This window comes from Halichoeres trimaculatus, unplaced genomic scaffold (assembly GCF_033239565.1).
Source record: "Halichoeres trimaculatus isolate MK-OKI-2021-1 unplaced genomic scaffold, fHalTri1.1 fHalTri1_scaffold_7, whole genome shotgun sequence".
Lineage (NCBI taxonomy): Eukaryota > Metazoa > Chordata > Actinopteri > Labriformes > Labridae > Halichoeres > Halichoeres trimaculatus.
Window position 1 is genome coordinate 502,501 of NW_027437185.1, and position 13,398 is coordinate 515,898.

Genomic DNA, 13,398 nt, shown 5'->3' on the forward strand with positions numbered 1-13,398 from the left:
TGAGTACAACTATTTACAACTACTAACAGACTATCTACACAATTATATCCATATAATTACACAAACAACTTACAACTACAAAACTATTCAAACTAATAAACTTTTAACTATAACATTTTAATTCTGGACCTAGGGATAACCCGGCCTCCCCTCCTAGCTGGTGCATGTTTGAGATGGTCAGCAATGTGTTGTTTAATGCCCCCCCAGTGGCGCTGGCCTGAGCCTTCATGACAGCTGTTAGAGGAAAAATAAAAGTGTGCATACTCATCGTTTCTCTGTCACAAAGACACAGAACATGTTAGGCCAAATTGAAAGGATTGAAAGATTGACTGTTTTTTGTTAACATGAAATACTCAGTGATCCTACCTCACAGCCTGGTAGCATTTTGTTTTTCCAAGGCCATCTTTTCGTGTCTTCCCTTCCCTCTCTAAGATTGAACTTTGTCATCAAGCCATTGGTAAGAAGCCTAAAATTGGACTGTAAACATGTGAGTGATACACTGGGTATTTTAATTTAATATGGATAAAATAAGATAAATCAAAAAGCCATGGCAAAAAAAAAAAACAAGAAGAGCCAACCTCAGCTCATCGTGTGTTACAAACTGTCCCAAAATTGTGTTGAAACATACCTGTTAAGAACTTTGTGGACACAGTCCTTTGTGTCCCTCTCCCCAATCCTTGACAGGTGCAGGACCTGGAAAAAGTGAGAAGTCTATTTTTGAAATTTTGGGATACCAAAAACAACATTAGAATGAGTAGAGGGGTTTTCATTCATATTCTAACTCATCTTTTCTAATCTTATAGAATTCACGAGGGCATTAAAAGCCTCTTCATCACTGAGACGCTGTTCTTTTCTTTGGAAGTCCTCCATAGTCTCCATCATCTCCACCCTGGCTAAGGTAGCGGAGAACAAAGCCAATTCGCCCCGTCCAATTCGCCGAACCTCACTTCTGATGTCAATCAGAAGGTTCAGCACCCTCCTCTGATAGGAGGTAAACCAAAAATATTAGTCCGTAGTAGTCTGTCTGTTTTTCCTCAGTTCAGTTTTAGTCCAAAGGCTAGAAATATGTAAAATGTTCCCATCAGTTTACTTGGCCCCAACATGTACTCAGAATCTACCTCCTGTTGGTGAACTAATGATGATGCATGTGGTTAAGAACTTGACTAACTTTGAGAAACAAACACTTCGATAAACTGACTTTTAGAACTCGCCATGTCTTGAGCTCTCGCTGCTCCGCTCCTCGTGTCTCCCCTGGGCCAATCGTGAGCCACTAGGAGATCTGCTTCTGGACCCAGGCCACTTCACACAGAACAAGAAAAACCACTGATGTCTCCAAAATTTGCCCAATGACATGCTTCCTCTGTTAATGTTTCAACAGCCCTACACACAGACTTACTCAAACTATGGACCATACATATTTGATCTGAAGACCAAATGGCAGAAATTAGTTGATACAATATGCTGTGCCATAACCTAACACTGTACCTAGAGCGATGAGCATGCCTGGTTTGAGGTACAGCCTTGCTTGAGCCTAGAAATAGAGAATGTTTTAGACTCTAAATATTAATGTTCCTAAAAAAAAAAGGGTGGCATTTTTTCTTTGCTCTATCCGACGGGAGAAGTCGGGGGGAAAAAGAATACATTAAAAAAAATCTGATCATCAGTTCATGTATACGCACTGCGTTTAGACGTAATTTTTTCAGGGCAGTTGCACCGGGCTTGCATGTTGAGAAGATCCTGATAAATGGTTATTCTCAGATGAAAAACTTGTTATTTTAAATAAAGGTGTCAGTTCAGAGTGGCTGCACACTTACTGGGTGTTGCCTTCTCTGTGCCACGCTCCATTGGCCGTGGAAAGTCTGGAAGTTTGGAAGAGCCATTACTGTTAGTGCATCTATGCTTACTGGACGCAGACTTTGCTTGCATGTTTAGAGGATCCTGATGAAGGATTAATTTCAGATTAAAAACGTATTTTCCTCGCGGGGGGTCCGCCATATTAAGGGCCCAAACTGATCTGTAGGGGGGAGTAGTGGGCTATAAAACCCTCCACAAGTGAGTCTGCACAGATGCCGACCATAGACTGCGCAAAACATGGACGTAGCCTCCGCGACATCACCCGTGTGTTCCTAAAGCTGTAAAATTAAGTCAATCCATGGACACAGCCACATTCGCTATGACGCTGGCTGTGAGTTTTTCTTTGAGCAGCTACAGGGCTCCCGGCCATCACGTGACCTGAGCTGTGTCTCTGATTGGAAAAACAAATGATCCTAATTACTTCTTTACAGCAGTGATAGAGAAAAATTCACCCCCCAGTCCAGTGTGTGCTGGTAGAGAAATCAGTGTTTCAGACCCAAGCTGTTTTTGAACCAGGCTGTAAATGTGATTTTAATGCTGTAAAAGTCTGTTTCTTTGGTTGGGTGTGGACGTGACTTCCAGTCTTTCTGCAGCCAGACTCAAGAGGATTCTCGACGAGCCATGTGTCAGCCATGGAGGAAGCAACAGACAAATGTAAGTCACAGTTGGTGTTTATTTGAGTAAGTGTTATACTTTTACAGGGACTGTCACAAAAACCAAAAAAAATTGATTCAAGCAAGAGTGAAACATGAAAAGCTCTTTAATAAAAAACTAAATGCAGACAAAGAAGTGTGGGAGGAAGTCTCTTTTGTCTTTTGTTTATTTTATATCCTTTTTTTCTTTGTATATCTGAAGGCTCAGGCCTGCTGTGGATTGAGTGTAATGAGGCTGCCACCTCATGCTGTTTCTCTTATCAAGCCTATGAATAGTGGTCACAAGTCTCAAATACTCGCTTTTCAGTTGATGGTTTATCAAGGCCAGAACTGCCAAGATGCTGCTGTGTAGCCATGGCAACATCCACTTATGGTTTCCACATGAGAGAGGGAAGTTTCTGTCCCAAAGCTGTATTTATACCCGACACCTTGATGAAGTGAACTTTATTCAGTTGTGAGTGTGCAGTGAGAGTGCACTCCGTCATAGAGGGGGAGTGTGTAGGGGGCGGTTTGGACAGGCCCTTACAGTGGGAGCAGAGCAGTGCAGCGCTGACAAAAATACAAATGTTATTGGGGCTAGTCGCCATAATATGGGACCGATAGGGATGACTTAATAATTTCCTGTTAATGACCTGAAATTATCATATATAGCATGCCCACAGTCTGACAGCAGCACTGCACCTGAAGCTGCTATTTTTATTTACCTTCTTGACAGTGGAGGCACTCTGAGAGTCCAGGCTGCAGTGGAAGGGACCTGACAGTGGAGAACTACAGCCAGCAACTCTTGCTTTCGCTCACATTGCTTCCAAGCAGGAAGAGGTGATACGAGTGGTTCATCAGAAAGAGTGCCGTGGTCTGAGCTCCAAGTACGATCAAACACAACATTAGATTCCCCCTGTCGTCAAGGACGGTGTCTGTAAGATACTACAACCCCCCACCCCCACCCCATATGACAAATATTTTCTTGTAGGTACCACTGTAAAAATTGTACCTTTGGCGTACAACTATGGGACCCCTCTTTCTCTGTGTGTAGAGAAAATTAATGTCACTGACTAAGGACAAAATATCATGGCTCAGAAAGCTGACAGCAAAACAATAAAGGTGCATTTAGAAACATGAAGTGGTTCATTTGAATTTTGAGCAAACTCACTTTTAGTGTGAACTTGCACACCTGCAGTAGCTCTACATGAAATATAGACAGCTCAAAAAACCTCAAGTCTGAAAAACTTTACATTAGCTGCTGTCTCTCAAAGGTCCCCACAACACAAATCCCCCTGATTGGCAAGCCCTCTAGAAATAGTAAAGTTAGAAAAATTTAGAACAATGTGGGAGCAGTTATTACCGCCTTTATCATCACCATCACCAAAGAAAACCACACAATCATCTTCATCTCTAATGTACACCATTTGGGACACAGCTCTTTACCTTGTTCCTGATATTGAAGTTCAGGTTGCCCAGGTGTTTGGTCTGCTCTATCAGAGCTCCTAAGGGAAGCTGTGGATCCTCCAGCAGGGGGCACTGCTGGACACTTACTACTGCAGCCTTGTAGTTTTTCAGGAATGAGATGTCTCCAGCTCTCAGCTGGTCCTCTGTGGCTCTGACTGAGGACCAGCTGACTGACCAGCTGGCTCTGACTGAAAGAGCTGCTACCTCTTTGCTCAGATCCTCCATCTGCTCCTTCATCCTCTGACTCCTCTGCTCCTCTTCCTCCCTGGATTCTGGAATCTGGATTCCAGTTCCAGATATCCTCTCAGAAGGACAGATGGGAAGAGGTCCACTTCCCTGATAGAGACCGTGTGAGATAGTGGTTCAACAGTTTGATAATAGTGTTCTTCAGAGTACTCTGAGAAAAAATGCATTTATCATCTACACAACATTGTTTCATTAAAATATTCAGAGAGACCTCTGAACAGAAGGGACAAGGACCAAAACCAAGACTGGATGGATGCACAGGCAGAACTGCATCAAAACAAAACGTGATGGTGGTCACGTGATGGCTTTGGGAGAGCCCTGCACCCATCTTATACAGTACGATACAGTTTTCTCCTCCACTGCTGATACAGTAGTTGTAGTTTCTGGACAAATAGAACAATGACAGTGTCCTACTCAGAGGGCAAAAGTGTGGTAGATCAAGAGAACAGGTCACCACCACGTCTACAGTACATAATTAGACAGTGGCATCGATGTGAACATGAAGAAGCTGATGACCAGATTAAGCTTTTACCCAGAGTGGCTGAGGCATTCAAACTAGTGAGACAAAACAATGGTGGCCTCATAGGCGTAGGAACTGGAGGAGCTGGGTGGGACCCCCCCAATATTAGAGACAGGTGCATTTGTCCCCCCAAAAAATTAAACTGCAGAGGAGGAAAATATGTGATAAATAACTCACTTGCTTTTACTTTGAAAGCTCAACACAGCGTTGTGTCACTGGGACGCCCCCTCCCTCATCGTCTCTCTCCCTCTGAGTGTTTGAGAGGCGGGTGACAGCAGTGTGAAGGCAGTAAAACTGGCTGTCAGAAAATCTCGGAATGAGGTAAAACAGCCTGTAGAGAACTTTGCCCTTGGGTGGCTGTCAACAAAATCCACTACTTTGCTAAAACAGTCTTCTTGCAACAAATGAAAAAGGGATAATGACTGACTGGATGAGGTAGAAACGAGGCCGCAAAAACAGCTAACCAGCCCTAGGATGCTGGCCTTTGAGAAGAAAGTTGAACTTCTCACAGACCACACCGATGAGCTTGGAAACACAGTGGTGAAACAACATACAGATCTCTAACACTCCAGAGAACATGGAGGGAACGCTGGCTTCCAAAGTTCCTGGACATTCAAAACCAAATCGGAATCTTATATCTTATCTTAAAGATATTAGCACTGCAACTGGAGAGGGTTTTACTTTCCACCAAGAAGAGCAGACTGGTTTTATATTAAAGATAGACACTCCTGTCACAACATCAGGAGACTCCTGAACATTATTCACCTCTGCCAAACACAAGAAACTGTCACTAGATGCAGACAAGGCTTTGGATGATGTTGAATAGAACTATTTGTTCTATTCTTATCACAAATTAAATCTTGGGGTAAATTGTGTAAAATGGATTTCATCATGATATGACATTTGAAAACACTTACAGACACCAAATCCAATGAATCCAAGTCTCTGACTTAGGGCGTATTCAGACCTGGACTGTTTGGTCCACTTTAAACAGACCAGGGTTCGTTTCCCACGCTGGTGCGGACTTTTCATGCAGGTGTGAATAGACACAAACCAACCCTGGTGCGGACCAAACAACCGGACCTAGACCCACTTTTTGAGGTGGTCTCGGTCCGCTTCCAAACAAACTCTGGGGTGGTTCGTGGTTCTCCAGTGCAGGTCTGAATACAAACCAAGGTCCATCTGAACTAACTACAGGATACATGCTCCTTTTGGGCCTATAGAGCCACTGTAACCTAACCGTCTTTGGTTCATACCTGATCCTCCGTCTTCTGTTTAGCCACGCTGTTGCTAGCATGTTGTGGGTCAGGACACACAGAGCATAGCGCCTCCTTGCTGCGATCATTCGTCTTTGCTGTTCCAAAATTGTAAACAGTGTTGTTAAGCCTGCTTTGAAGGAGCTGCTCTTGAAACTGAAAATGATTTAGCAGCTCTAATAAGAGCACAAACACACATGTTTACCTCCATTTCCAGGTCTGTACTCTGTGTGCCGCCCTTTGTCAGTGCTGTCCAATGAGAGCACTGATCGTCACACACGTGGATGTGTTTACAGAATAAAGTCCACTTGCAAAAAGTACAATCTGAATACGAACCGCACCAAACAAAAAGAATAAGGTCCGCTTTTGGTCCGGACCAAACAAGTGGACCAAAGGACTTTTCTGGTCTGAATACAGCCAGAGTGTGTGCCAGTTATAGCTGGCTGAATGTTTGAATCCCTGCTGTGGGGTCAAAACAGGATATGACTTGAAGCTGTCTCAGGTCAGAAAATGGTTACTGGCATGGTTCTTGTCAGTTACCTCCAACATCGAGATCTCTTTGTGGGGGTCCCCTGGAGCTGGACTCCCTTCCTCAGTGGTAATAAGAGCTGCACTGAGCAGGTTCAGGTCCTGTGCATGTTTGTAACCCTGCACCCCCTGGAGAGCTGGAAATAACTACTCACCTGCATCAGGGTTGAGACACTGTCACCTAGTGTGGCCTGGAGTGAAACAGCCAGCATGTTGACATGCTGCTGAGGGGCCCCTTTAGTCCGTGTTCATGCTCCTGCTTGTGTTAGGCTTCCCAAACTTAATAACAAGGTCGGTCAGCCAGCAAGACCCTGCAGTCCTCCACGTGTCTGTCTCACAGAGGCTGCTGCTCACTTTCAAGGTGGCCAATACAGTCGCTGTGTGTGTGTGTGTGTGTGTGTGTGTGTGTGTGTGTGTGTGTGTGTGTGTGTGTGTGTGTGTGTGTGTGTGTGTGTGTGTGTGTGTGTGTGTGTGTGTGTTTCAGTCTGTGGGTGAATTAATAGTGTGGGTGAGGGGTTATTCAACCTGAGAGTGCAAGCTGTAATTTAAAACAACTAGAGCAAATCTCTCTCTCTCTCTCTCTCTCTCTCTCTCTCTCTCTCTTTATTACACACACTAGCAGGCATCTGATTGGTGGAGATTACTAAAACATCCTGCCTGTCTCAGCAGCACCCTGCCTACCCCATGACAGGGCTAGTGTGTGTTCATGTTTGTAAGTGTGTGTAGTTGGGGGTCAGTCATGCTCCATCACACAAAGTGACCACAGGGAGTTTGTCCCCCCCGTTCCTCCATTTTCATTCGCTTTTCCTCCTCAATGAATCGTCTCTTCTTCTTCCGTCTCCTTCCTCTGCCGTCTCATTCCTCTCTCTCAGGAACAAAGAGCAACAAAGACTCCACAATCCTTCGGATGTTTTTTATGGGTTTAGGGGTTGGGGATGGGACATTTCAAGCTTGATGTAGCTGTATGATCACTAACGTAAACTACTGATGGAGTGTCAAACATCTCACTTTCTGTATATCTTGTTACGGTCTTGGATTTTGGTTGTTTCTTTCTGTCTCTGTCTTCTCAGTGTTGTGCATCAGGAGGTGTGGCAGCAGGTTTTCCCCTGTCCCCTCTGAGGCAGCAGCTGTGACACACCTGTCTCCCATCACCTTAATCGACCTTCTCTGTACAGCTCTGGTCAAGACCTCATCCTCTGCCAGATGATTCTGTCTCATTTGGTCAGTGACTGTGATTTTCTGCAGGGCTTTCAGTCCCAAGGCTTTTCTGGTCTTTTTGTTTTGAACTTTGGTTCAGTGCTAACTGTGCTAACTGTTTTTTTTCTCTGGTTTTTGCAGTCTTTTTCCTGCTGCACCTTCGGCCATTTTGTTTCCTGCCCACCAGTCTGCCTGCTGCTTCCTTTTTTGCCACCATCTTGTTTTTTCTTCCTGGATTTATTACAACTCCAGACTGTTTCTTTGGTTTGCTTCTTGGCTCCTGCTCTAGCGGTCCCCTGGTTCAGATCCATAACATGTCTTGAAGTGGCAGATTTGAAACTTAAATGAAACATTGGATTAGATGAAAAGCATCCACAGGCAGTTTGTCACCAGGTCACCAACTTTGTGACAATAAAGTGTGTGATGAAGTCTGCGCACCTCAGCTGTCAAGAATATCCTTCATCATAGCAGATGGGGCATCGTTCATAGGCCAGACAAGGAGTGAGGACGAGTAATTCAAAGCACTTCCAGTTCATGGACACAGCTAAAAATTTGGACTGTTAGGGCGTGGTCACACTGGCCATCCAAGCACGATTGCCCCCCGCTGCAGCACTGTTCCCAACTGAAGAGTACAGCCAGCGGTCACACAACTCCAATATGAACCAGACTTTAGCAGGTATCACACACGTATGGCCCGCTTTTGTCATCGGGAAGTGTCTGTTTACATGAAGTGTGATCTCATCAGAGTCAGCACAATGAGACACAGAGAGCACTGCTACAACTTTAGAGACTTTTGGACTTATGGTAGGTCGTTTTGGCCACAGCCCTCTAACACCCTGCTTTGTTTAAAATGATTGAGAAGTGAATCATGCTCAAGCACGGCACGGTTGCGGTCACACTGGCCATTGGACACGTGCTTTAGGGCTGAAGCATGCCAGAGCACAGCACAGTTTGCCAGAGTGAATGCGTCCTCTGTCAGTGTTTTGGATAGGGGAGGGACTCACACACACTGACCATTGAGGAGAACACAACACACTTTACCTCAGATCCTCCAAACCCCTGAAAAGTCGCAAGAATTGACGTCTTTAGAAAATCTTGCCAAAGGGGTCTGAAAAGTCACTAAATGTGGTGACAAAGTCTCCTAGTTGGCAACGCCCAGTCACGTTTTTTCCTCCACTTTCTCACCGCCGTCATCAGAGCTCACACTGAATCTAGTGCTCCGTGACAGCAGAACGCTGCAACGCCACAGGTATACCCTTTAACTCTTCTTTGCTCGTCATGTACACAACACACACATTAAATATTTATCCTCCAAGAATAATTTGATGAATAATTGTAAGTATATTTGTTAGTATATATAACTAGAGTAGGTTGCATGCTTAAGGCAGGCAACTTCTGGCAGTCTAAGTCTGTAACAGTCTCAGTTTACAGAAGAATAACTAAGAGCTGGTCCAGGCCTAATCCAGCTCCAACTGTAAGCTTTATCATCAAAGGAAGATTTAGGTCTGCAGTTAAAAGTGCAGCATGTGTCTGCCTCCCAGACTCTGACCAATAGATGATTAATAAGAAGATCTGATCCAAGGTGATCACTGAAGGCTCCACTTCCCAGACTACTATTAGTAACCGTGACGAACAGGCTGCATGCTGGGAGCTCAGAGATCTGAAGCACTATGAGTTCTCTAAAACTGGATAGTGCATTACCATAAAAAGAGCTGAAGGTTTGAGGGAAGACCATTCTCTCTCTCTCTCTCTCTCTCTCTCTCTCTCTCTCCTGTGTTAGAGTTGACCCCTACATTAAACACCAATCTGTAATCATGGACTAAACTAAGTCATCCATCATCTGCTTGGCTGTGACACAGCTGTAACCTCAGCATAGCTTCAAACACACACACACACACACACACACACACACACACACACACACACACACACACACACACACACACACACACACACACACACACACCAAACCCTGAACCCCTGAAGAATGAAACCTCCTTGCAAAGCAGTAAAGTGGAAATCCAGTTGAACAAAGAATGTAAAGCTGTGTATGTCTGAACGTGTGTGTGTGTGTGTGTGTGTGTGTGTGTGTGTGTGTGTGTGTGTGTGTGTGTGTGTGTGTGTGAGTGTGTGTGTGTGTGTGTGTGTGTGTGTGTGTGTGTGTGTGTGTGTGTGTGTGTGTGTGTGAGAGTGTGTGTGTGTGTGTGTGTGTGTGTGTGTGTGTGTGTGTGTGTGTGTGTGTGTGTGTGTGTGTGTCTGGAAAAGCAACATCTGTCTGATTGCTGTAAAAGTCACCAGCCACCCCCACTGTGTGCCTTTGGTCTTTACTAAACTTCATGCATGCTTAGGGCAGTGCTACTGAAGGGTATTTGGTTCAAGTCTTTGGCCTGGCAGAAAAATGATGCATGTCTTCTCTACAGGACTACATGCAGACTTGACTCTGTGGCCTTCACGTCACCACTCTTCATTTCTCCCTATGAGCTATTGACCGACCACCTATCGATCTCCAAACAGTGTATCTCACAAATCATCTGTATGTCGATCAATAGAGAAATCTCCCGGAAAATTCATATTGAGAAGAGGTGTCTGCTCATTGCTGAACTGCTGAATGGGAGATATTGAATGTTTAGTTGATTAATCGGACTTGTTTGAATTTGGCCATGGAGCGCTCTATTTAAACTGTGGCTGGAGTAAATCAAGATGCTGCCATTTGTGATTGAAATAAGCTGAGCTGAGCACACGCTCTTCAAGGATGAATCAGTGGGCGGGTTTTCTATTTCCACTGGCAGTAATAACTTGTGATAACTGGAGGAGAATCTGACAAACCAAGGTCTCTGTTAGGAAGGATCATTTAGATTAGACTGAGTGGATATGATAGGAGTGTTTTGTTTTGAATCAGGACTGGGGACACTTCCTTCAGCTGTGAAACATCATTTCTGTGTTGAATAGATGGTTAAAACACCTCACTCTACTTCATGTGAAAAGTCTGATTTGAGGAACAGGATGTGCTTCACTTTGTTTGTCCACCTATGGTTTGATGTTAATGAACCAGTTTGACCAATTATGTTTTTATTGAACAGATCAATACAACACAGATTGCCTATGGCCCACCCTTAACCTGGATTGATTTCAGACAGTCTGTACGTGGATTAAATATTGTTTATTTCAAATCTATAAAAGACTAAACTTTTTGCACCTATCCAAGAAGGGAGATATTAAACCTGTTTTTTTCATAAATAATCTGATCATATTAAGGCTTTTTGACCTCATTCTGATAAAACAGTTGTTTAAAATAATAAATCAAAAAATTACTATACCAGAAATAGATCAAGTAATTTGGTCCTATTTTTATGGACAAAGCTTTCAGCACACAAAAAGTGAGCTAGCTCTAAGTTCAGTTTACACCAAAATGAATAAGTTCATGTTCATGGTTAATTAAAAAAAAAATTAAACTTAGTTTAGGGCCCAAAAAATGAACTAGTTGACATTAATTTATTTTGCTCAAAGTTCTCTTTTTCTGTGGAGCCATCCATGTTTTAATCCATGTCCCTTGAGCTCATTTCTAAAATATAAGAACCTCTGTATGCTGTTATAGTGCCACAGACAGAAAAAGGGTCACATACTGTGTGAACTGTCTGCAGGATATGCCATGCTGTATGCCTTTCAGTGTGTCTCAGATTGTGAGATGCTCACTGCCTCAGGAGTGAACTTCATTTACGTTCCCTTTTAATGAGTTATAAACTGAGCGCTGTTTGATGCCTATAGACTGTATAATAAATATAATCTCAAAGTACATCAACATAGTTTCATTTCTCAACTTGATAATACGAGTTTTGTTGTACTGAGCATGTCAGTATGCCACAGACACTGATGTTTTCTCTCTGATCAGTCGGTTTAAGTCATTTAAAATGTCATCATTCACTGTGTAATAGACTGATAAAATCACATTTACAGCAACTTTTAGCCCAATACCAGATTTTATCATTAGTAACATTGGTTACAGCAATTGACATTGTCAGCTGTTGACTGAACTCAGCACACTAAAGGTGGAACTTTTTCAGGCCCACAGATTATGAAATAAGACAACCCAGTCCTTTGTATGAGCTCCGCCTCTCTCTGACAATATTTAGTCTGACACTTATAGAATGAGTAATATATCATATAATGTCATATCATATCATATCATAAATGATTTTAATATATATTGTATCATGTCATGTCAAATCATGACATGATTCAACTACTATCAGATACTATACAATTACTAAGGGGGGGAATATAGTTAATTGTCCTCTGGAGAAAATGTTGGTTGGACTCTGGTGGTGCTCACACTTAAATGCCTCCAACCTGTCCCCAGCTGAGTGTAGTGGTTATCTGAGGGACACATCAGGAGAAAGTTATGCAATAATAAAACAATATCTTAAGAACCACATGCCGTAGACTCACTACAGGCCTTTACGAGTTTGAGATTTTCTTTTGTTTACGTCAGAGAATGTCATCCATTTATTTCTTTTTGATTTTAAAGACAAAAACAAAAAAACAAAACTCTAAAACATTATAGATCAGAACCTCTTGCTGCACAGTGGCTGGTTAGCACTGCTGCCTCACAGCAAGATGGTCACTAGCTTGAATCCTGATTCTGGCAAGAAGTTTGCATGTTAGCCCCATGCATGCGTGGGTTCTCAGAGTGCTCCTCCCACAGTCCAAACACATGCTCACTAGGTTAACTGGTGATTCTGAATTGCCTGTAGGTGTGGTTGTGTGTCTGTGTGCATCAGCTCTGTGATTGGCTGGCGACTAGTCCAGGGTGTACCCTGCCTTTTGCCCTAAATCAGCTGTGATAGGCTCCAACCACCTGTGACCCTGAACAGGATAAGCGGTAGAAGATAAATGAATGAAGGAGAGAATAAATAATTTTGATTTATATCTAAGTCCTGCTCCTTCAGTAAACCAAACACAAACACATTTTTGACTTGTTGAAATGAATGCCAAAGCCCCTTCAGGTGTGCCCAGTCCACAGCAAAACAGTTGCTTGGGCGAGGTGAAAGCAGACACTCAGGGCTGTGTAAAGTTAAATGATTCTTGTCTTAGTCTTTGTGTTTCCTCCCAAGGTTCTTCCCATACTCTAATAACCTGGTGCTACTACAATAATCTCATTGGCCAAAAGAGCTGCCGATCCTGATACCAGTACTCCTTGTTTTAAAGCAAAATAACAAGTTAAAACAATCTGCTTAGAAAAATGAACACTAGGACATGAATACACATGACAAATGTGTTAAATGACAGGGATACAAAAGTGCTGTTGCACTTCAACTTTTCAGTAACACTGAACTTAAAGAAGGATTGGTATATATGTAGTCACCTGGGCACCATGCTCTGAAGGAGTATGGACCTGAGTAAAGTTTTAGCCTGACCTATGTAGCAACCTTAGATGATGAAAAATAAGTCAATTAAAAGTCAAACTCCTCCCCAGTCTAATTAATTAATAAAGTTAGGTTAAGTTGAAAAGAGTACTAAAGCGGAGGTTGTGTCCTGCCAAACAAGTTCAGAGGCATCCCCCAGAAGTACCTATGGTGTCCAAGAAACCACCACAGTGGTACCTAGGAGCTCTTTGGAGCATAACTTCAACATCAACAACATCAAACAGGATTACTGTTATACACATTTTCTCCAAGAAACAAACAAAATTTTACTAGAG

The 13,398-nt window shown here is 43.1% G+C and overlaps 1 protein-coding gene across 1 annotated transcript in view; it reads left to right on the top strand.

Annotated features, from left to right (window-relative positions):
• The first annotated feature begins 12,681 nt into the window (after positions 1–12,681).
• The window catches only part of LOC141793863 (tectonic-1-like), a 34,288-nt gene continuing 33,571 nt past the window's right edge, over positions 12,682–13,398 (top strand). Inside the window, exon 1 of the mRNA XM_074674733.1 lies at positions 12,682–12,765. Within this exon, the coding sequence (XP_074530834.1) occupies positions 12,682–12,765 (84 nt within the window). The remainder of the gene's footprint in view (positions 12,766–13,398) is intronic.